Source organism: Anopheles stephensi, chromosome 2 (genome assembly GCF_013141755.1).
Source record: "Anopheles stephensi strain Indian chromosome 2, UCI_ANSTEP_V1.0, whole genome shotgun sequence".
Classification (NCBI taxonomy): Eukaryota; Metazoa; Arthropoda; class Insecta; order Diptera; family Culicidae; genus Anopheles; species Anopheles stephensi.
Window position 1 is genome coordinate 51,888,197 of NC_050202.1, and position 22,636 is coordinate 51,910,832.

General features: G+C 49.0%; 6 protein-coding genes across 10 annotated transcripts in view; 4 read left to right on the plus strand and 2 right to left on the minus strand.

The window, feature by feature from the left end:
- The first annotated feature begins 495 nt into the window (after positions 1 to 495).
- LOC118502685 (glycine dehydrogenase (decarboxylating), mitochondrial) lies at positions 496 to 5,712 on the plus strand. Its single transcript, XM_036035198.1, has 4 exons — positions 496 to 1,085; positions 1,168 to 1,246; positions 1,801 to 4,391; positions 5,513 to 5,712. The coding sequence occupies exons 1-4, from the start codon at positions 843 to 845 to the stop codon at positions 5,624 to 5,626; spliced, it is 3,027 nt and encodes a 1,008-aa protein (XP_035891091.1). The 5' UTR covers positions 496 to 842; the 3' UTR covers positions 5,627 to 5,712.
- Positions 5,696 to 7,574, minus strand: LOC118502714 (ruvB-like helicase 1). Of its 2 annotated transcripts, none has more exons than XM_036035264.1 (2): positions 7,400 to 7,574; positions 5,696 to 7,320 (listed from the first exon to the last, which is right to left on the minus strand). In XM_036035264.1, exon 2 carries the CDS (start codon positions 7,185 to 7,187, stop codon positions 5,817 to 5,819), a length of 1,371 nt encoding a protein of 456 aa, XP_035891157.1. In that variant the 5' UTR covers positions 7,188 to 7,320; positions 7,400 to 7,574; the 3' UTR covers positions 5,696 to 5,816. The 2 variants fall into 2 exon arrangements, with proteins under 2 accessions (XP_035891157.1, XP_035891158.1); XM_036035265.1 differs by having other exon boundaries at positions 5,696 to 7,317; positions 7,400 to 7,563.
- Positions 7,575 to 7,657: 83 nt separating this feature from the next.
- On the minus strand, positions 7,658 to 16,672 carry LOC118502716 (NAD(P)H-hydrate epimerase-like). 3 transcript variants are annotated; one of them, XM_036035267.1, is made up of 5 exons: positions 16,563 to 16,642; positions 16,450 to 16,497; positions 8,380 to 9,202; positions 7,959 to 8,312; positions 7,658 to 7,891 (listed from the first exon to the last, which is right to left on the minus strand). In XM_036035267.1, the coding sequence occupies exons 3-5, from the start codon at positions 9,198 to 9,200 to the stop codon at positions 7,786 to 7,788; spliced, it is 1,281 nt and encodes a 426-aa protein (XP_035891160.1). In that variant the 5' UTR covers positions 9,201 to 9,202; positions 16,450 to 16,497; positions 16,563 to 16,642; the 3' UTR covers positions 7,658 to 7,785. The 3 variants fall into 3 exon arrangements, with proteins under 3 accessions (XP_035891160.1, XP_035891162.1, XP_035891163.1); XM_036035269.1 differs by lacking the exons at positions 16,450 to 16,497; positions 16,563 to 16,642 and adding an exon at positions 9,481 to 9,595; XM_036035270.1 differs by lacking the exons at positions 7,658 to 7,891; positions 7,959 to 8,312; positions 8,380 to 9,202 and adding an exon at positions 15,576 to 16,220 and having other exon boundaries at positions 16,295 to 16,497; positions 16,563 to 16,672.
- On the plus strand, positions 11,196 to 15,632 carry LOC118502700 (kinesin-like protein KIF17). The gene is made up of 3 exons (XM_036035234.1): positions 11,196 to 11,959; positions 13,333 to 13,482; positions 13,556 to 15,632. Exons 1-3 carry the CDS (start codon positions 11,888 to 11,890, stop codon positions 15,560 to 15,562), a joined length of 2,229 nt encoding a protein of 742 aa, XP_035891127.1. The 5' UTR covers positions 11,196 to 11,887; the 3' UTR covers positions 15,563 to 15,632.
- Positions 16,673 to 17,268: 596 nt separating the features above from the next.
- LOC118502751 (cytochrome c oxidase subunit NDUFA4) lies at positions 17,269 to 18,449 on the plus strand. The gene is made up of 3 exons (XM_036035317.1): positions 17,269 to 17,469; positions 17,659 to 17,805; positions 18,008 to 18,449. The coding sequence occupies exons 1-3, from the start codon at positions 17,428 to 17,430 to the stop codon at positions 18,068 to 18,070; spliced, it is 252 nt and encodes an 83-aa protein (XP_035891210.1). The 5' UTR covers positions 17,269 to 17,427; the 3' UTR covers positions 18,071 to 18,449.
- A 1,904-nt stretch (positions 18,450 to 20,353) lies between these two features.
- LOC118502669 (myosin-I heavy chain) overlaps positions 20,354 to 22,636 on the plus strand; it is a 44,840-nt gene continuing 42,557 nt past the window's right edge. The window contains exons 1-2 of one of the 2 annotated variants that reach the window (XM_036035141.1): positions 20,354 to 20,670; positions 21,107 to 21,874. In XM_036035141.1, coding sequence (XP_035891034.1) covers positions 21,850 to 21,874 — 25 coding nt within the window. In that variant the 5' untranslated portion in view covers positions 20,354 to 20,670; positions 21,107 to 21,849. The remainder of the gene's footprint in view (positions 20,671 to 21,106; positions 21,875 to 22,636) is intronic. The other variant, XM_036035140.1, reaches the window with a different exon arrangement.

Consider the following 22,636-nt stretch of genomic DNA (forward strand, 5'->3'; position numbering starts at 1 on the left):
GTGAGCTCTGTTCATTTTTTCCTACCCTACGGTACTCCTCCTTATCAAGGATTGCGCTTCAAGACCTCATCCGAACATATGTCTATCGCCCTGGACCTTCATCCGGGACAGTGGGTACCTCACAGAGATGGGAGATAACCCATCAAGAATGAGTCGACCCCCAAACAGTCACGCAGCAACTCCTTCCAGTGCTTCTGGAATTCCCTGGAGCTGTCCCAGGAGTCGGGAGGGAACGAAGTCACGTGATTACGCGTAGCCTACTATGCCCCCAACGATACGTCATCCATCATCCACCGTGGGGATGATTGGGCGCTCTTATCGTCTTTCCCCCATTAACCAAGAAGACAACCGCAATTCTGTGCCGAAATTCTATTGGTAATCAAAATAAAAGCATTCTTGAAGCGTTAATCGCCTGCGGCGTCGCAGCATCCTGGAGTCCCGGGGCGTCACATTCGGAGCTGATCGTTTGTGGTGATCGTGCGCCACTCGGCCCGGACTCTTCGCTGATAAGACGATCGGCTGTATATAAACTACGGTTCGATCGCGGATACGTGCTCAGTTCGTTCGATCGTGGTTCTGGAGGGTGCTTTTCCGGGTACCTTGGGTGTCTTGCTGGGTTTGTCTGAAGAAGACGTGAGGTGTATAACTTGGTGATGGTGTAATGAGAAGATAAAGCAAAGCCAAAGCTATTCAAAACGAGCCTCCAAGTGGGTGACCAGTGTTCAAACAGTGATACAATCATCTACCCAACAACTTCTTGTGTGATCCTGGTGTGTGTGTGGCGATGATTTGTTGATCAAAGGTCACAAATATCTAAGAGTTGTTCTTCACATCGATCCACAATGCAACGTACAATGATGCTGAGCAAGCGGCAGCTGCAGAGCCTCTGCCGCACCGGCCTGACGCGCTACGATGCGATGTCCCTAGCGCCGCGGTTGGCCGTCTCCCTGCAGGGTAATCTGCAGCTCCAGCGCTATCTGGCTACGGTGGAGGAGCTGTTTCCCAACAAGCCGGACTTTGCCTCGCGCCACATCGGGCCGCGCAAAACTGACGTCGTTACCATGCTGAACTCGATCGGCTTCAAGGTGATTATCAGCCAGTGGGCACGTGTGTGCGTGTGGTTTTGTAATTCCCTTTCTTAACAACACTACACTTCACTTCACCTAGTCGCTGGATGAACTGTCCGAGAAAGCCGTCCCGAACGCGATCAAGTTCAAGCGGATACTCAACATCGAGGATCCTATGAGTGAGTATAATTGGGCGATCTGGCTGGGTCTCAATTTCACAACTTCGTACCGTATGTCAACACGCGTGCAACCGCGCCTCCTTCGGGGCGGATTCGGACGTGCGTGAGTGGTTGTAGTGGCCTCACCCGATAACCCCGCACGATCATCCACAACAACAGTGGATGGCCCCCGCGAGTTGCTGACTCGCAGTTTGTGCGCTCAAGGTCTTTCCGAGTGTTTTTTTCCTCGCCTTCGCCTTCATGAAAAGCGAAAGCGTAGAGCGCTCCGACCACTCCATCACTATGGCAACGATGACGTGTTGGTAATGTTTTTGCGACGTGTCGCTGAATCCTTTCGCTTCGTACGCGCCGAACCCTCTGTTGATAACACGCTACACGCTAACCGAATGACCCGGCGGGGTACGGTACGCATGCCTAGGTCAATCGAGCCGCGATAACTGCTTATCAGTGGCGGGAGTACCAACATACCCTGTAGTTGCGCTCCTGGCTTGGGCTTGTTGATCAATTGTTTGTAATCGGCCCGTCCTTTTGTTACTCCCTTTTTCCCCATCCAGACGAACACGAACTGATCGAGCGGATCCAGCAAATCTCCAACAAGAATGAGGTCTGGCGCTCGTACATCGGCATGGGCTACCACAACTGTCTCGTACCGCACCCGATACTGCGAAACATCTTCGAAAACCCTGGCTGGACGACACAGTACACACCGTACCAGCCCGAGATCAGTCAGGGTCGGTTAGAATCGTTGCTCAACTTCCAGACGCTCGTAACCGATCTGACCGGGCTGGAGATCGCCAATGCATCGCTGCTCGACGAAGGTACGGCAGCGGCCGAAGCGATGAGCCTTTGCTTCCGTCACAACAAACGGCGCAAGGTGTTCCTGTCGCGCAAACTGCACCCACAAACTGTGGCCGTTGTGAAGACGCGCCTGGAAGCGTTCGGCATTGAGGTGGTGTTTGGGTCGGTGAAGGAGATCGACTTTGGAGATCACGAGATCTCGGGCGTGCTGATGCAGTACCCAGACACCTTCGGAGATGTGCAGGACTTTGAGCAGGTATCGAAGGACTGCAAGAAGAATGGAACGCTCGTGGTGGTGGCCACGGATCTGCTCGCTCTCACACTGCTACGTCCACCGGCAGAGTTTGGAGCGGATATTGCCATCGGGTCCGCCCAACGGTTAGGCGTTCCGCTCGGGTACGGAGGTCCTCATGCAGCATTCTTTGCCTGCCGCCAGAAACTAACCCGACTGATTCCCGGCCGTATGATCGGTGTGACGCGCGATATGGACGGTGAGGATGCGTACCGGCTGGCACTTCAAACCCGCGAGCAGCACATCCGACGAGACAAGGCGACGAGCAATATCTGCACGGCGCAAGCACTGCTCGCCAACATGGCCGCCATGTACGCGATCTACCACGGGCCCGAGGGTCTCAAGAACATTGCTAACCGGGTGCACAACTGTGCGCTAGCGCTAAATGCCGGCATCGAGAAGGCAGGCCATCAGCAGCTCAACAAGGCGTTCTTCGACACGCTGCACGTGGTCCCGAACGGTATGACGACGGCCGAGATCAAGGCCCGGGCGGAGGAGAAGAAGATCAATCTGCGCTACTTCGAGGACGGTTCGATTGGCGTTTCGATGGACGAAACGGTCAAGACGTCCGACATTGCCGATCTGCTGTGGGTGTTCGGCTGCCCGGACATCGATAGTTCCGTGGCCGATCCGCAGGCCACCGGTCGCACTATTCACAACACACAGTTCAAGCGAACTTCGCCCTTCCTGACGCATCCGATCTTCAACAAGCACCACAGCGAATCGCGCATGGTGCGGTACATGAAGCAGCTCGAGAACAAGGACATCTCGCTCGTCCACTCGATGATTCCGCTCGGCTCGTGCACGATGAAGCTGAACTCGACGACCGAAATGATTCCCTGCTCGTTCCCGAAGTTCACCGAGATCCATCCGTTTGCGCCGCGCGAACAGGCCCAAGGCTACATGCAGATGTTTGCCGAGCTGGAGAAGGATCTGTGCGAGATTACCGGGTACGATAAGATATCGTTCCAGCCGAACAGTGGCGCCCAGGGTGAGTACGCTGGGCTGCGAGCCATCCGCAGCTACCACGAGTCGCGCGGCGAAAAGCAGCGCACGATCTGTCTGATCCCGGTCAGTGCGCACGGTACGAATCCGGCCTCGGCTCAGATGGCCGGCATGAAGGTGGAAGCGATCCGCGTGAACAGTGCGACCGGTGTGATCGATATGGAGCACCTGAAGGAAAAGGTGGAGCAGCACTCGGACCACCTGTCCTGCCTGATGCTCACGTACCCCTCGACGAACGGCATCTTTGAGGACAATGTGGTGGAGGTGTGCGAGCTGGTGCACAAGCACGGTGGCCAGGTGTATCTGGACGGTGCGAACATGAACGCCCAGGTTGGATTGTGCCGGCCGGGTGACTTCGGCAGTGACGTCTCCCATCTGAACCTGCACAAAACGTTCTGCATTCCGCACGGCGGAGGTGGCCCGGGCATGGGTCCGATCGGCGTAAAGTCCCATCTGGCACCGTTCCTTCCGACCCATCCCGTCATCGATCCGCATCCGGATATGGACGGTAACAGCTTCGGTGTGGTCAGTGCCGCACCGTACGGTTCGTCCGCCATTCTGCCCATCTCCTGGTCGTACATCAAGCTGATGGGTGGCCGTGGGCTGCGCCGAGCAACGCAGGTTGCCATCCTGAACGCAAACTACATGTCCAAGCGGCTCGAAAACCACTACAAAACGCTCTACACCGATCCGAAGACGGGGCTGGTGGCGCACGAGTTCATCATCGATGTGCGAGACTTTAAGAAGACGGCCAACGTGGAGGCGGTCGACATTGCGAAACGATTGATGGACTATGGGTTCCACGCACCGACCATGTCGTGGCCAGTGTCCGGCACGCTGATGGTCGAACCGACCGAATCCGAGGATAAGGAAGAGCTGGATCGGTTCTGTGAGGCGATGATATCGATCCGGAAGGAGATTCACGAAATCGAGGAGGGACGATTGGACGTGCGGGTGAATCCGCTCAAGATGGCACCACACACGCAGAAGCAAACCATCTCGTCCGAATGGAACCGACCGTATCCCCGCGAACTGGGAGCGTTCCCGGCGGTAAGTAAAGCTAAAGTTCATTTCAGTAAAAAAGTGATTGTGTTAGGTCCTCCAGAAGAAAAACTAATTGATCGCTGCTGAGATTACTTGGGAGTGGCGCGCCCATCATAGCAAAGATAGTTTTCACAAACCCTGCTATCCGGTCGTTTTGAGTGATTACTTGAGCAGCTTCGGCTCAGAAATGGACGAAGAATGCTCTCCTCGAGCCTCCTCGATTCGTTCGATACGGATGCTCTATGTGACGAACTGATCAGGCACCATACTTCGTTGGCGCTACATCTTCAAGCAGTCTTATCCCGTCAAGTTGCTTCCCTGATTTGATAAGACACGTAGATCTGGATCTGGTATCTGCATAACCAGTGAGAGTTGAGTTGTGGCGATCGTATTATAAAACGTAGTAGCCGTACGCAGAACCAGCTCCGAATTAAATCAAGTCAAAGGAGGCCAGCAAGAGCAGACCAATTCGCATTATTCAAGATAGATCGCACAAGAGTACAAACAGAGAGCCTTAGCATATCCTTGATCGTATACATGTTATACGTTAGTCACATTTATAGTGCACATTTACCTGGTTTGCTCAGTATCAGACTTACCCGGTCCCGACGGCTGCTTCGAGTCCGGGGCATCATTTACAGGCAGTGACGGATCAAGGTCTTTGGAGGCCCGAGCGGGATGGCAGTTAAGGCCTCTCCGATTGTGACTCATTTTTGAGTAAAACCAACAGGATTTCCTTCATCGACGAGGCCCCGAGCGGTTGCTGCATCCACTATTAGGTTGATCCGCCACTATGTACAGGGCCTGGTGTGAGAAGGGTCCTCGCGTAAGGGGACTTGTTCAAAAGACTTCATGTAAGGGTTCTTCAATATGAAGGGCCTCGCCGAACGTTACCCGATTCGATATGCAAATATTCCAAAGGATACATCGCATATCCTCGCAATCTCGCATCTCTGTAATCTCAAGCCCCGTGCTGATAAAGGCTCCCAACTTTCATTTCGCCCAAACTCTCCCATGTGCTTAGAATAAATATTTTAGGCAATAGCGATCTTTTATAGTATATGTAGTTCATATATTGCGGGTATGTGTTGTTTTCAGTTCTAATCTATCATTCACCCTCTTTACAGCCGTTCGTGAAACCGGAAACGAAAATCTGGCCCACGGTTGGACGCATCGATGATCTGTACGGCGACAAGCATCTGGTCTGCACCTGCCCTCCAATGGTACCGGATTACGAGTAAAAATCGACTCCAAATCGAACATTCTTCAATCTGCCTGACTCTCTGTTAAACGCAAACGCATTAAACTTATTTAAATTTGTACGGAACGCTTTGTTGTTTTATTTATGCTTGACAATAATCTGATCAGTGTATTTGTGTATGTAAGTGTGGAAAAGAGTTATTTTGTGGAGATGGATTCCCCGCTACGCTCTTACAGCATGTACTTGGTGTTTTCCTCCTGCAAATACTTGGCCGATCGCTTCGCATCCAAAAACAGCGAATGCACATCCATAATATCGTCTTTGGTGATCTGCGTGCGCCCATTCACCTTGCTCGTTTGGTTGGCCGGCGTTAGCAGCTGCACCGCGTACCGGAGCGTCGTGTTCGACCCGATTTCGCTCAACGCCTGGATGGCCGCATCCTCCACATTCAGTCCCTCGGTTTGGGCTCGCAGCCGTATGATTTGTTCCATCTCGCCCATGTTGTACGGTGACGTACGGACGATCAGTAAACGGTCCAACAAATCCAACGGAATGCCGTGCGGCGAAACGATATCGTCCGTACCGCGTATCACACAACGGCCCCGATTCGTGGCAAAGATCACAATCGGTGCGATGGCCGATTCGAGCGATTTGTGCAAGTACGTGAAGCACTCCAGATCGAGCATGTGCACCTCGTCGATGAACAGCACGCCCGGCACCAGCTCGGCAATTCCCTGATCGATGTACTTGTTCACCACTTTGTTGATTTCCGTGCGCAGCTTGTCCGTGATTTCCGTCTTCTTCGGTTTCATCATCTGGCCCACGATCGACAGCACATCCTGACCGCCCTGCGGTCGTGCGTTGGCCGCATCCAGATCGTGCAGTGTCACATCCTGCACCACCTCCTTCTTCTTGTGCACCTCACCCTTCGGCAGTGGCACGTACTCCTCCGTCTCCAGATCGAACTCGGTGGCAAAGTTGTCGCTGCGTCCTTGCCGCTTCACCGCGCCACTGTTTGCTTCGATGTAAATGACGTCACCGACTTCGACCTTTTCGCGCTGCAACGTTTCGTAGATGCTCGGGTCGAGCTTCAGCTGCTTCGTTCCTTTCGCCGTCTTCAACCCGATCACCACGTTGCTAATCGTCTTACCGTACCCACCCATCGGGTTTTCCGTCTCGACCGGTGTCAGCTCGGTTACCTCCCCCTCGTACACTTCCTTCGTTTCGCGTATACGCAGCCCAATCGAGCGGCGGAAGTTTTCCATCAGCACTTCCGTTTTTTTGATCTCACTGCTAAACACTTCCGAACCGACCATCGGACAGAACGGTACCTTGTTGCCGAGCTCCTGTGCAATCGCGAGCGCAATAGCCGTTTTGCCGGTGCCGGGTGGTCCAGCGAGCAGCAACGCTCTGCCGGACATTTTCTTCGATTTGATCAGATCTACCACAACGCCGGCCGCTTCACGGGCATCCTTCTGGCCGACCAGCCCTGATGCCATCTGCAGCGGAACACCATTCTCGTCCAGCCCCAGTCCCTTCACGTGGCTGTGGGCGGCAATGCGCTGGGTTTTAACCGTACTTTTAACCTCCTCAATCTTCATTTTGTAGCAACGGCTGGATGTACTGGTTCGCGAAAAGCAAGACTACTCTGATTGCGTTCCTTTCCTGTGTTTACTGCCGGTAAACACACGTTCGCCCGTTTCGGTATCCTTGGAGCTTTGCGGGCGCGTGCTGCTGCAAGTAGCGTTTATAATCGAGAGTTGAACACAGTGCACCACAAACAGTTACGATAAAGCGAGGCAAAAATACTTACAAACAACAAATCCACACAACAAATGTTTGCGGAACAATGTTCCTACCAGTATAAAGATTATCTACACTCCACAAAACACGTTTTTCTAGTAAAAATTGCAGAAAAATCACTCCGCCACAGCAAACCGCGCGGTAAATCGATTGTAAACAAATTTGACATTCGCCCCGTTTGACAGTTCATGTCGCAGATGAACAGCGGCAGCGGCCGATGTGCTTGATTGATAAGTGTTTGGAGTAAAAGTCCTTTGTACAGCGAAAGTAACACCAAACTATTCTTTATTTATTTTTCACCATTGAAAACCCACTAAGAGAGGTAATATGTTGTCTTAAATGCTTACATTGCCCTTAATTTGCCCCTTTGTGCCTATGTTGCTTACTAGAGCGTTTTCACAGCTTTGCTGTCGACAGCACTTCGAACGTGAAACCGTTCTTGCACAGCTCGTTGATTAAATTCGTCTTTGCGAATGCTGCACCGGGCGTTAGGTAGCCGCCACTGGAAATGAAAACCAGAAAATCATTATACTTAAATCAATTAATAAAAATAAAAAGCAAAACCTTACTTTCCCGGCATCTTGTCGGCCTCGTCCAGGATTGTACGGGCGCACAGCACCAGTGCAACACAGGTAGCCCCGTACCCCGGATTTGTTCCGGCAACCTTTGTACGAATAACTTTGTTCGGAGGAGTCGTATACTTATCCTCAGGACTGGCAAGCTTTTCCTCCCATCCTTTACCCTCAAAGTAAAGCGCAAACTGGGTGTTGTTCATCGCCTCATCGCTCGGACCCTCATGAGACACCATGCCCAAGGAAAACAGGCGTGGATGGTTCAGCAGCAGCTGTCTACCGAAATTGGTTTTCACCATCAACCAAAAGATAGCGCCGACAAATGATACGGCCAGCACTTCAGCAAGTCCTCTACAAAAAAGGAGACATAAATTTTAACATCCCTCAATACTCAAATTAACCTAAGCTGAACTCTTACCCGAACGATATGTACGCCCTCATCTGAAGCGGCCGCTTGTTTTCCGTTTCGTAGAAAAACCGTTGCGTACGGGCAACACACGACCGATCCGCACCCTGGAACGGTAGCGACCACTTGTTCCCATTGTCCGACCGATGAAGAACCGGCCGTTCCGCCAGCTTCGGCTTAACGTCGGGCATTTTCTTTGCAAACAACTTCCGACGAATTTCTCCCACCTCGTTCATATTGGCAACAGCGTGGACCGCCGATGCCCACGTGCCATAATGGATAGCGCCCAGCTCACGGCGTCCCGTCTGCTTCGACACGATGTAGCTCTCCACCGAATTAACGACCCCGTCAAACTGTTGCTCCAAAAACACCGTACCCATGTCGGCCGGAATGCTGTCGAACCCGCAGGCGGATATTAGATAAATTCCTTTCTCCTTAGCCGCTTCGTGGTACTTGAGCTGCATTCCTTCCAAGAACTGTGGTTCACCGCTCACATCGACGTGATGCGTACGTTCGGCTAGGCATGCCTTAAGGACCGGCTCACCGTACAACCGGTATGGGCCGCAACAGTTCACCACCACCCGGCAATCGCGGGCCATATTTAGCAGCGAATCCTGATTGCTTACATCGGCCAGCACGATCGGTACGTGCGATAGATCCGTTTTGGCCTTATCGCCCACCTCCTTCAGTATTTCCTGTAGCTTGTTTTGGTTGCGACCCGCAACGCCCCACTTCATGTTGGACAACAGTTTGATGCTTTCCAGCACAGCATACTTGCCGGTGAAGCCGCTAGCTCCAAAGATAATTACATCGAGCCTTCGTGACATATTCATTTCTAGAAATAAAAAAAAGAGAGAAACAGTTAAGACCTCAATAATGCAAATCATTGCTAAGCGCAAAACTAAGACTGGTGCTGCCGGTATCTGCGCAACGCCTAGCACCAGCTACGAATATCTGCCATAGCAACGCAGCCTAAAAACAATCCGCAGCTACTTGGATCTCAGCAGAAAGATTCTCCTCTTGCTATAACAACTACTTCACTACGATCAGCAGGCGTGGAGATCCGAGAATAATAGTAAAAGATCTCCTAGTATCCCAACTTTAAATTCGTACACTTATGTCTGCTGCTTCAGCGATGGTTTCCAATTTCACAACTCGACTGTACGCTGCTGCCCAAAAACTCCTACTGTCAGCATGCCGCTTCGTGCGCTACGGAATCTCCCGTGGGCGCACGAGATAAACAAACGATTCGTCGAGTCCAAAGTTGATGAACCTACAGGGTGGTTATGATGGTTCCGAATTCTTGCTGAAGTCGTACCGAAAGATCATGATCAACTATATCTCATTGGAAGGTCTTGACTATTTGCTACCTTTAGAAATAAGTGTACATCAAAGATTTTTTTTCCGGGCTGTCCCCGCGTAGTAAAGACTGACTACTCAACGGCGACGCCACGCTAGGTCGCCGTGACCTAGCAGGTCGTTAAGCCAAGAAACGTTTTTTTAGTGTCCTACTGCATATTGCAATCTTTAAACGATCCTAAAAAATGAAGGTTAAATGACACTTAACGATCGTCACCTTGTAATAGCCCACAAGTGCATGGGAGTATAACCGCCATACAAACAAAAACATAAACATTATACTGTATGCCACACACTAGAAATCGACCGCGGCTACCAGGACAACGGCGCGAACACGTGTTGGGCAATGTGCGCCACGGTCGGCACGAATCCAGCGGTTATGTATCACAATGTCTTGTCGAACCACACACACACCTTCTCCAACATTCCAGCAACGCAAGACATGCGCACCTACCTAGCTGCCTGAAACGGAAAGTGTTCTCCTGGTGATGACGAGGACCCACACATCACTTCAGCTCAGTTGACCAAGGCACGTTGGCGCGGATACTCGCTCGCCGGACACGTGCGTTCGCTCGGTATCAATAGTCTATATACCTTCGACCGGGAATTAATGAACCCGAGAGTGCGTATATAACGGAGGTGGAAATCCTTTCACACCAAACTGTTGATCTTTTAAGGTTCAATGAACTGGTGGAAAACATTCGGCTAATTTACATCTCTTCTGTAGCAAAAAAAAAACGAACAGTAGCTTCACCACGTGTGTGTTACAGTGTGAACAATATCAGGTTTCGAGTTGTTGTTAAAATTCAAAATATTTAAGTTGCTCCCAACTGTGTGAAGTAGTGTCGCGTTGGTGACGAGGACACCATAACAAACCCCGCACGCGGTTCGCGGTCCCGCTCGCCGTTCGAGTATCGGCCGTTTGGCCCCCGCATGGATAGCAGGAAATAATAATGACTGATCATCATCGTGGGCTTGATTTATAATTTACAATCCCATAACAATTCCCGTATGCATACTATCAGTCCTGAGGCATCTGCATTCGAACGTTCTGGGTCTGGGCTGGCGTGGAAAGACGATGATAAGCGCACAAGAACAGCCCGGTTCCGGTAGCGGATGTTAAAGCGGTCCTTCACTGGAAAACTTGAATCGTTTGCGAATGTCCAGCACAGTCACATATTTGCTTGCGTACCTTTTGGGTGGTTCAAGGTCAATGGCAAACCATACTTAGTCATCGAAAAGTCCACACCGTTTTGCGTCTAAAGTCGCGTGACCGGTCGTCAGATGGATTGAGTTTTAATGATTGATCATTAAAACCAGTCCAGGAGCACTTTCTACCGACCACAACCGGTGTACGATAATCGCCTACGAATGTGTTTCGATTTTTCTCCCGCTCTCTGTTTTATCATGTGTGTATCCTATCTGAACTGTTTTTGTACTTCCGCTGGTAGAACATTCGACTCACCTTGACCTATATCTATAATGGATTTCTATCTATCAAGCAAAAAGGGGAAAATGTTTATTTGAGTTAACTGTAGTGAGCAAATATTTGCTGGTTACAACACTGCCCAGTACGAACAAAGGTCCTGGACCTGGACGAGGAGTGTATAAAGTGTGTGATAACAAAAACTGCGTACTGTGACCAAGTTTCCATGTTCAGGTGGGAAGCAGTGGAATTCTAGTGACCAAGTAGACCCATTTCGCCAGGCACGCGACACCGCGAAGCGCTGCACTTTCTAGTCCACATATGTTAGTTCCCGCAGTGTATAATCATCGTTCGTCTATCATCTGACCGACGGTCGGTACAGCAAAGACACATCGGGATTTTTTAACAAAAAAAAAACAGTTTTAAGTGTAAAAAGTAAAATCATTTACAAAAAAAAAACCCTGAGGATATTTGACACGCAATGAAAAGCGGAAATGGCGTGCAGCATACAATCGGTCGCGTTATTATGGACGATTGAACGAATGAAGCCACGAACGGACGGCCACTAACGATCGGCGAACCGTATGTAACCTTTTGCTGCTACTGCTCGCATTGGTCAAACGGAGCCAAATATGATGCCTGCTCAATAATTCACTGACCAGCAACAAGGCAAGGCGGATCGAACTTTAGCCAATACCCGACACGACAGGTATCTACTACCGAGCAAGCGAAAACATGGCAGAAAACGTAAAGGTGGTGGTACGATGCCGGCCAATGAACAAGCGTGAACAGCAATCAAACTGTAAGGTAAGCGAACGAGCTGCATTTGGATTTGTTCCAGGAAGGCTTCCTATTTTAATTGGGGATGGGTAATAAAATAGCTCAGGAAGTAGTAGCAGGAGCTCACAAAGCAATTGTTAAGCACTTTGATAGCGTTGTCCTAGCAAAGTTGCTCACTGAATGTGGATAGTATACGCTGGCAAATAGTGTCCCCACTTATTAGCTCTGCTCCTTCTCAGAACCTCTGTATTTACTTTTAGCCTCCGATCTCACTAGATAGCCCTCACTAAGAAGCTCTGTCCTCACAAGAAGTCTCTGCACTTTGTCGGAATTTCTACCCTCACTAGACAACTCTACTCTCACTAGGCTCTGCACTTAGTACATAGCTTTGTGGTAACAGAGTTGCTCTGCCCTCACTAAGCTACTCCACCCTAACTATGTAACTCTACCCTTACTAAGTCGTTATTTTCTAATAGAGTTGTGATGACCTCCCTATGAGGATTTCCATTGAGAATGCAGCTTTGTACTCATTTTAAAAATATTTTAAAAATACTGGCAAGTACTGTCCCCATTAGTTTACTCTGCTCCCACTTTAAAGATCTACCTTCTCCTCTCATTAAGTAACTCTGCAATCACAAGATCTCACTCACTCACTAAATAACACAGCCCTCACTGTATAACTCTGTCCTCAAGAGAAAGTTCTGACCTCACTAGGAAAGTCTGAACTAGCTTTGAAATTCTATCTTCACTAGGCAATTTTACTCTTCCTACGAGTAGCTATGCGCCTGCTGGATAGCTCTGTCCATACCAGTTATTTTTGTCTTAACAGCGTTGCTCTGCCTTTTTCTTCACTAGGCAATTCACATCTTCACTAAGCAATTCTACTCTTACTAGGAGTAGCTTTGCGCCTGCTAGATAGCTCTGTCCATACCAGTTATTTTGGTCCTAACAGCGTTGCTCTGCCTTTTTTACTTAATTTTACCCGTAACTAGATAGTCAGTCTTGCGTACGGGAAGGTGGTCTGTATCGCTATTGCTTTAGCTACCGGATCGCTCCTAGCTCTACCCTCACTATGAGGAGTTGCAGTAGCTTTGTCCTCACTTTAAAGCTATGCACTCGCTAGCAAGTCCTGTCTCTGTTAGATTTCTCTGCTCCAACTTTGAAGGTCTGCATATTGATCTCACTAGGTAGTTCTCGTTAGGAAGCTCAGGACTCACTAAATAATTCTGCCCTCATTCGGTAGATTTGTTTCTAGATAGCTCTTCTCAATTTTCTGGCTCTTCCCTCTCAATGAGCATGGACCTACCTGGAGTTGAGTCTTGTATCTCAACTCTTCTTAAATAAAAATAGCTACTTCATACGCCACTCACTATAATGGTTTTACTGCCTTCCCTTTTCAGAGCGTAATTCAGATCGACAATGCACTGGTAAATCTGGACAATCCAAACGACGCGAATGCACCGCAAAAATCGTTTCAATTTGATAATGCGTACGGGTATGCGGCGACCACAGAAAACATCTATAGTGACATCTGTTACTCTTTGGTGGAGGTAAGCAACTTGAGGCATATTAGAAAGTATGGATTTTTTTATTAAAGTTGCTTGTATTATTATCGTCCTACAGAGCGTCCTCGAGGGCTATAATGCGACGATCTTCGCCTACGGACAGACGGGTTGCGGGAAATCGCACACAATGCAGGGAACCACGTACAATCTCTCGGCGGCGGATCCGAACAATGCGAACAATATCGGCATTATACCCCGATCGTTCGAGCACATCTTCGAAGCCATCTCGTTGGCGAGCGAGATGCGCTATCTGGTGCTGGTTAGCTATCTGGAGATCTACAACGAAACCATACGTGACCTGCTGCAACCGCAAAACCAAGCGGCCGGTTCGTTACAAATCAAGGAAGTGCCGGGGGAAGGTGTGGCCGTCCAAAACCTTTCCCTACACACGGTACACGGGATGAAGGAATGCATTGAGCTGTTGGAGCTGGGCGCCAAGAATCGTATGGTCGGAGCAACACTTATGAACATCGAAAGTTCCCGATCGCACTCGATCTTCAGCATCAGTCTGGAGCAGATGTCTACCAGTGTGGAGGGGGATGGAGTGGCGATCAAGCGTGGCAAACTGAATTTGGTCGATTTGGCCGGTTCCGAGCGGCAGAGCAAAACCGGCGCCACGGGTGAACGGCTGAAGGAGGCAACGAAAATCAATCTTTCCCTATCGGCGCTTGGTAATGTGATATCGGCCCTGGTCGATGGGAAGACGAGACACATTCCGTACCGTGACTCGAAGCTTACCAGGCTGCTGCAGGACTCGCTGGGCGGAAACACTAAAACGCTCATGATTGCATGCATTTCGCCGGCCGACTACAATTACGACGAAACGCTGTCTACACTGCGGTACGCCAGCCGGGCGAAGAGCATTGCCAACAAGCCGCGCGTCAACGAGGACCCGAAGGATACGATGCTGCGGGAGTATCAGCAGGAAATTATGCGCCTCAAGGAGTTGCTGCAAGGAGGCGAAAATCGACCGGTGGAAATGAACGGCCACCAGGAATCGGGGAACTTGGATGTGGAAAAGCAAGCGCTCAAAACGCAGTACGATCAGGAGGTGATGCATCTGCGCCGGGAGTACGAACAGCAGAAGATCGCCAAGCAGGAGCTGGTGAAGGATATCGAGAAGATAAAAGCGTACTACGAGCAGCAGATGCAGCTTCTCACGGCGAAGAAGCTATCTGATGGGGAGAAGGACCTGCCCACCACCGGCCACCAGCTAGCTAACCGAGATCGGAAAGAAATCTACGATCGCATCAAACAGATCAAGGATGCACTTATCGGGGGCGAACGAGCGAACGACATTCAGCTGAAGGAGAAGCGCTACCGCAACAAGCTTGCCTCGGAGAAAAGAATCAACGCACTGGCGCAAGCACTCGGCCGAATCGAGCAAACGGCCGATCGGGACCTACTACAGGGCCATTGCTCCGACATTCAGCAGGAGCTCAAGGTACGGTACGAGCAGATACGTGCGCTACGGAAGCGCACCAAGTTCTTCGAGCAGGAAGTGTCCGATATTCAGGGCGAGTTTCAGCGCGAACGGGACGATTACCTTGCAACGATAAGACTGCTAGAGAAGAAGGTTCTATTCTACGAAGCGGTGTTCCAGAAGGCGATGCCGGTCCTTCGGAAGGATGGTCGATACTGGAACTTGGAGTGCCTGGAGAAAGAGTCCGAGTGGAGCGATGATTTGCGCAAGTGGCGGCTACCGGACGATACGCTACTCCGATTGCGCTTACCACCGGCCGAAACACCTCCACCACCCCAACCTCCCCCGGACGTCACCTCGCCTGGGAAGCTTAATGGTCGCGAAAGTCAAACGTCCCTCACTGCACCGGGTCGGCTGGAGCGTAGCTCCACGATGATACTTGCCAAATTGCCGGATTTTCAGCGCGACAGCCAAGCAATGGCAACGGACGAGCATCAACCACGTCACAAAAGTGATTTTTTGAGCAAAAGCACCAACAGCAATCCGTTCCCGAAGATTGAGGACGTCGCGATGACGTACTTTAGACCGCGGCGTGCCGCCGAACTGGTGTACAAAAGTGGGTGGCGATCGTTTCAGAAATGATGTGTTGTGTGTATTTACGAGATTTTGAAAAGAATTGTTAAATTGTAGATTTATTGAATATATTTTGCTAACGTAAAACCCCTCCAACGTTAGCCTTCAATTCAGTCGAACGAAAAGATCACGACCGTTGTACTGGGGCAAAGCCATCGAGTACTTTTCCTCCAGCTTTGCCGGTACAAAGCGTCCGCCAAGGTAGTGCTTGGAAGCGTTGGACAAATGTTTAGCACACAGCTTCGGTGCCGTCAACGAAATGAGACAGTCGGGTTTAATGTCACAGTCCGACTGTGGGCCCTGCTCTACATCCCATCCGCTCGGTATGTCTACGCTCACGATCGGTAGCTTAGTGCCGTGCAGAAGCTCCATGATTGGTTTGAACGCATCACGCACCGGTGGTTTAAAGCTAAAGCCAAACAGTGCATCCACGATCAGACCGTATTCCGCTTCAACCCGTGCGGCGACAGGACAGTCCGCTGTGACCGTGATTCCCATACGCTCTGCCTGATGTTGCAGATTTTTAAACAGATCCGTTTTGTCGGTCCGTTTCGGATAGTACACGAATGGGTCGTAGCTCATCAACGAAAGATGCCGGGCCGCTACCAATCCATCGCCCCCGTTATTGCCCGGTCCGCAACAGATTAGCACCTTGTTCGTGCGCAAACTGTAATGCAATCAACCGTGGGGCATTTTGTAAAATCGGAAGAGCAAACCGTAAAGCGACGTTCCTTGCCATACCTATTGGGAGGGTACGCATCGGCTATGGCATGGGCACAACTAAGGCCCGCCAATTCCATCAGCTGATCAACGCTAAATTTGTACTCGTTGAACAGTTCCTCATCGACGCTGATCGCTTCCTGCTGGTTAAGATATCTCATATTGCGACACTGTACCTTGGTGAGCGGGTGTAGGAGACTTTTGCTGGAGATGCTCGTCGCGTACTAGAAATGTAAGATAAATGTTAGGAAAGCTATAAAATACCGAAAAAGGTACGAAATTTCCTTACGATCCTCGAAAACAGGGCAAAGTTCTGTTTTATCACTGCCAACAACATTACGCCGCAATGTTTACATCGTTTGACAGTTTGTTTCCCATCGGCCAGCAATGCCCGGATAATCGGATGGAATGTCAAACAATTCAAATCCAAACGACGGTTGGGTAGGATTTTTTAAAAATAACTCATTTTCATGCTTTTTTGAGCAATTGATTACTTTAAAAGGACAAAACAGTGTAATGTTTTGGTTCTCCAATTTTGCAAACTGTTTTGCTCATTCTTCTCATATATTACAATTCCCATAGCAAATTAATTCCAAATCCACAATATTTTAAAGCATCGGTTTTGTTTTGTTTTCGTCCACCTAATAAAAAGAAACTTTTCCGCAAAATGAAACAAAAAAAAACAATCCATCATCCTCGCGATAATTCGATATGCACCGTGCGCTTTGTGTTTGTTATCTCTCATTGCGAATATTTTCGCTAATCTTCCTCACTGATAACTTGCGGACCCCTTCGAATCTGTGCAAAATGCATCGAACCGGTTTTGGGGTGCGCTCGTGTTGCGAAAAATAAATCACGATAAGAAACCAATTAAGATAAGACGAATTATTTAACAGAAAGGCAATCGAAAAATAATAATGCCACCTTTAACCAGCTTGTAGAACACCACCTGGCGTCTGTCCCTCTATCGAACCAATTCAAAACTATTTTTCTGTCAAACGTCTGGGGAGAGCTGCTTGACGTACGGATCTTTTTTTTCCTTTGACCCGATCAGAAGTTCCATTTTTCGCAGCGAGTGTGTGTCGGACATAGATTCTGTGTCTCTCAAAGTTTTTTCTTCTGCGCGAAAACCCGAAAAATAAAATCTTTCCAAGATGCAGGGACTGACGATGGCCAGTTTGAAGAAGAACCCAGCGGTATGTATGCAGGGCGTAATGCGCACAAAGCCCGATTTCCAAGCCATTTTGTCCATTTTGTGTGGTTACGTCACAGTATTGTTGTTGGAAGGGCCCTAGGTGGAGAAAAATCGACCCATCCTTCGAGTCACTTGTGCAGCTAAGCTCTAACATATTCCGTTTTCCCCTCGTTTTTTTCATCATCCACAGCTGATCCCGCTGTACGTCTGTATTGCGATGGGCTCGGCTGGAGCCGTCTTCTACACCCTGCGCCTGGCTCTGCGTAGCCCCGAAGTCACCTGGAGCCGCAAGAACAACCCGGAGCCGTGGGAGGAATACAGAACCAAGCAGCACAAGGTATCGTCAACCGTGGCATTATATAAATTCACCCGGTGCATTCGAATGTCCCGTCCGACCCTGACCGCTAGGGGCAGCTATTTTCGTTGGAATAACCGTATATAGATATATATTTAGAGCACCGCGGACCACGATTGTGTTGCACACGGTTGTAAACAAACGGTACTGAACCGTCGTCGTTTCCCCCCTTTTTTTATTGCAGTTCTACTCTCCGGTCAGGGATTACTCCAACATTAGCAGCCCGGCCCCGAAGTACAGCGAATAAAGTAAACACCGTCAGCATTAGAGAGGCTGACCGGCTAGAATTACGGGGACGAAAACCACTCATCCCTTAGCATCAATAATAGCTGGCCGCAAACAGAGCCTGGGTCCGTTCCCCTCTTTTAGTAGTGCAGATGTAGCGCTATGAGCAGCCGCTGGAAAGACTCATAGCAGAATAATTCGACCCATTTTTGTTGGATTGGAACATCAGAGGAACACAAAAGAAAACATTCTGCCGAACGAAAGGAGAAATTGGTGCTTGTTCTAGTTTGGTTGGCATTAGCAACTTCTTGTTTGTACATAATGGTCCAATCTCGGTGTGTGTGTGGTAACCGGAACAAATTGCGCGGCAAATAAAATCTGCTGATTTTGAAAACCCCAAACGAAGGTGTTATGACGTTACCAATCTATTTCCGGCAGCAACCGGACGCCGATTTGCACCGTGTACAGAGGCGTAAAAAACGACACATTCATCTTCGATAATCATGGCCGGATGATAAACTGGTTAAAAACACTTTGTACATGTCTAAGGATTTTTACATGCCATCGGAAGCTGCTGGGACTGTTTAAATAATACTTTACGATCATTCGAGATACGTTATAATATGATCATTTAGAAAATCATCCTCGAGAAGAGAACGGGACAAATGCATATCGTAGAGTTTTGTTCATCATACCTTGAATTTGATAACGACTGGTCCCAAAAAAGGACTAGCGATCATCCAGCTAAGAAGCAATAGTTAGAATTCAAAATGCAATTATGATCGGTATGATCTCGTATGAGGCTTAATAACATGACTGGATTTTGGATCTTCTCATGCAAAATATATTACTCGACCATGGGTGCACCTGCAATCCGAGGAAGCTTCCGCATTTAAAAACGCCTTTCGCGCCGGTCGAAGCTGGAACCGTATAGAAAATTAATATTCCCATTCATAAATCCTGGCTCAGCAGAGTTTTTGACGTGAAACGTTTCGAATTATTTCGATAGTAAAGGAGCTGAAACAAAGATGAGCTCAAAAAGCTGTACGCTGATCTGACTTCTAATGGGCTGATCATGTGATGAGAATGGGATCGGACCATCCAGCCCGAAAAGTCCTTCAGGCTATTCACATCCTCTTCTTCTTGGCTTTACGATCTGCTAGGACACGATTCTCCTCATTCTGCCTTACTATACTTGTTAATGGTACGTAGCCAGGTAATCAGTCCTTGCAACGGTACGGATGGGATTTGATACCCGTCGTGTGGAGACTTATACCGCTACGGCTTCATCCCCCTGACTGCGGGGATTCCAAGTCCAAATTCCGCTGAAGTGATAGCGTTGATACTTTCTCCAGAAAGGCAGGGATATCGAGGACTTCTTCAGGTACTCAAGACCGTGTAGCGCAAGATAAGTAATTAATTAACACGCAATTAGCAAACCTGTCGACCTCAGGTAAAGAGATATAGAATCAAATCGAACCGAAGAATAGAGTTACGATACTATTAGCGGCACTTGAAGAGGTGTTCTTAACTAGTACGCTTATCAAACTCTACAGCTTATCTGCACAAGTCACGTTCTCGACTAGCTGTACGAGCTTGCGAAATCGTGTGATTTATCGACTGGACGCATCTACTCTACCCCGGAGTCGTCTCTGTTTTGGCATCTTACACCTTCTAGGAACATATGGAGCTCTTAAAATGATAGCAAAAGCTAAGCCATGCTGTATCATTCTCATAACGTGATCATCCAATTGATGAGCTCGTCCATTTAGTTTGGAACGAATTTAATGAGAACCTACATTTGTCAACGTTCTTATACTTCAACGGGGAATTCTTGGGTCGATTAATTTTTTTTTAAGAAGTTCCAAAATAAATTACGCATGCGCTGGCTACACTTGCATATTGCACTTTCTATCTTCTCCTTGGTCTGGAAGATATGGAAGATAATATGGACTAATTACATTCGAATTTAGTATTGCTACACATTTGATCTGTTGCGAGTAAAAATTAAATCGAAAAACCACCACAAAATGATATCACACGGACACGCGACACAAAATTATCGCTACGACCACTGCCTAAGCTCACGCGTTTCTCTTCCAAACAACGAACGCTCTCTCTCTCTCTCTCTCTCTCTCTCTCTTGAGCGCACCAAGAAGAGAGGGGCAGCATATGTTAAGCCGCCTTTACACCGCACGCTACACACAGATCGCATATGCGAAACAACGGCTATCCATGCTGATAGCCTCGTTCTCTCGCTCGCTCTCTCTCTGCTCAGTTCTCCCTTCTTTCGTACCGCGAATCGTGCCGCATGCGCACCGTTCAACGGCCGTCGCGTATAGGGAGCGATTTTTCTCTTCTCTGTTTGTGTTTTCTGTGACCCTTCGAAGCGTGCGGACGTGCGTGCGTACGTTGTTCCGGCAACAGTCTACATAAACCGCACGCTTTGCTTCTAAGGCCTTCTTCAGCGAGCACTTGAAACAAACCCAAAAAAAAAAAACACGTCTTTCGGGTGCAATTTAGTGTGTTAGATCTTTCGGTGCGTTTAGTTATCTTAGTTCGTAAGGGATTGAGTGGTTTGCTGTTCTTTAAAAATCACCCAAAAATCCTCCACGGGCAGAGGTAGAAGTGCAATTGTTCCACAAACAAACAGCAACCAAAGATAGTGACAGTAGGCAGATTGGCATTTGGCAAAAACCGCACCCCATCGTCATTGGACATTGGGGCGAAGATGAGCCTTGCGACGACGCCCGCGTGATTCCCAGCCGAAGGTGACATTCTTCGCATACGGGTTTTCGCATTGTCTCTACAGGGCGTACAGTTGCGCCTGGATTCTTCGCTGCCTGGCCGTCTGCACCAAGAAAACGCAAGCAAAGAAATCGGGTTGACAAGTCCACCCAACCCAAAAGGCAGGAAATGCGCCTGAGAGAGCTTGCGACAGCGGAAGTTTGCCATTTGATAAGGAAATCGAAGAAAGCGTAGTGATTCCGCTTTTTTTTCTGTAGCAACCAACCGAGTGTCGAAGTTAATAACGCCTTTACGCCCGTGTATTTTCCAGCAACGAGCAGCAAGCGTGAAAGAGTGTGCAAAAAGGATAGTTGTGTGTGTGTGTGAGTGTGTGTGTTTTCGGTTCGTTTTGCATCCAGAAGCAGCAACAGTGCAATAAAAGTTAAAAGTGATTTTATGCTGAGTGTATCAATTCATGCACGGCATGTGTAATGTGAGCCGTCGTGGTCCCGCGAGTGCCTGGTGAAAATTCCACCCCGTGCCAAAGAGTCCTTTTCTGCTGCATCGAAAGTAGGGCTTGGTCCGCGGTGCCCATTGGTTTAGATGTGAAGAGGGTGTCGTGCGCTGCGCTACTGCTCTGCTCACCGAAAATGTGTGTTTGTGTGCGTACGTGTGCACGATAGCACGCGATAGGAGCGCGTGTCTGTGTGTGTGTGAATAAAGCTGTTTCCCAGTGGGGAAGATCGTTTTTCACCGTCACCCAACGCCACCTAGTGTGTGCGTGTGTATGCTGTATCCTAGAGCGAAAGGATCCGGGCCAGTTTACCAACACCAGAGAGCACACATACGGGGTTTGTCATCACGGTCTAGCCTGCCCAGGCCACGACCCAAGGTCCAAGTGTCTATTTGAAAGAAAAACAATAGTGCATTTTTCAGGACTCTGGCAGTAGAAACCTCTGCCAGGGAGGAAAATTCTACCAACACTCTCCCTCCCCCCCGGACCCCCCGCTCTCAGCTGCGGGAAAATCGATGCCTACTTCCTGTCTGCAATACACGCACATATAATCAGCAAAAATGGCCGTGCCAGTGTTTCTCGAAGGTAGGTTTTGCTGCTCGTAGTTCTACTCGCATTATGCACAAACATCCCCAAGATTCAAGGTGGAAAACCTAACTCAAAATAATTAAATTTTGGACATCAGCACCGAATAAATGACTCCAAAGAGGACGCTTAAATGATAAAAATCGTCCATAAGCGAAAAAAGCCGTGGACACCTCAAACATTAGGCTAAAGTATGCAAGATAAAACCAAAATAAAATACACACCCATCGCACCCGAAAGTCGTTGGGTCCGTGTCCAGGCACACATATACACCTTTAAATTGTATTTTCCTTGCCAACTTCGTCCCCTTGGTGTTTTTGTTGTCGATGGAGTTGCCTTGCTCTCCTTTTCACCTTCACCCGGGGGCGCACTGGTGAAGTCATGGCTCAGGTGTGTTGTTATCTCGTTCCCACCGTACGTCACCGCCACGTGGGGAGACCTGGCGAAGAAAACCGAGGGTTGGGCTCGAACGGTTCGCGTTCTTCTGGGTTTTCTCACCCCCCAAAAGATCCTATCGACACCGATTTTCGCAGCCCGGCACGGACATAACACAACCATTCGCACTATTTCGAGAGCGAAACGTTGGCCGAGGTTGTTACGGTTGGGTTGATCACCGTTCTGGAGTTGCTACGGACCGTATCCAGGGGCGGTATATCATCGCGGATTTGATTAAATTGACCTTGGGGTGGGATGTGGGAGAAGGTTCCTTTTTTTTTGGTTGAGCATTGTGGAAAACAATTCTATAAACCTGTGCTTGTTTAG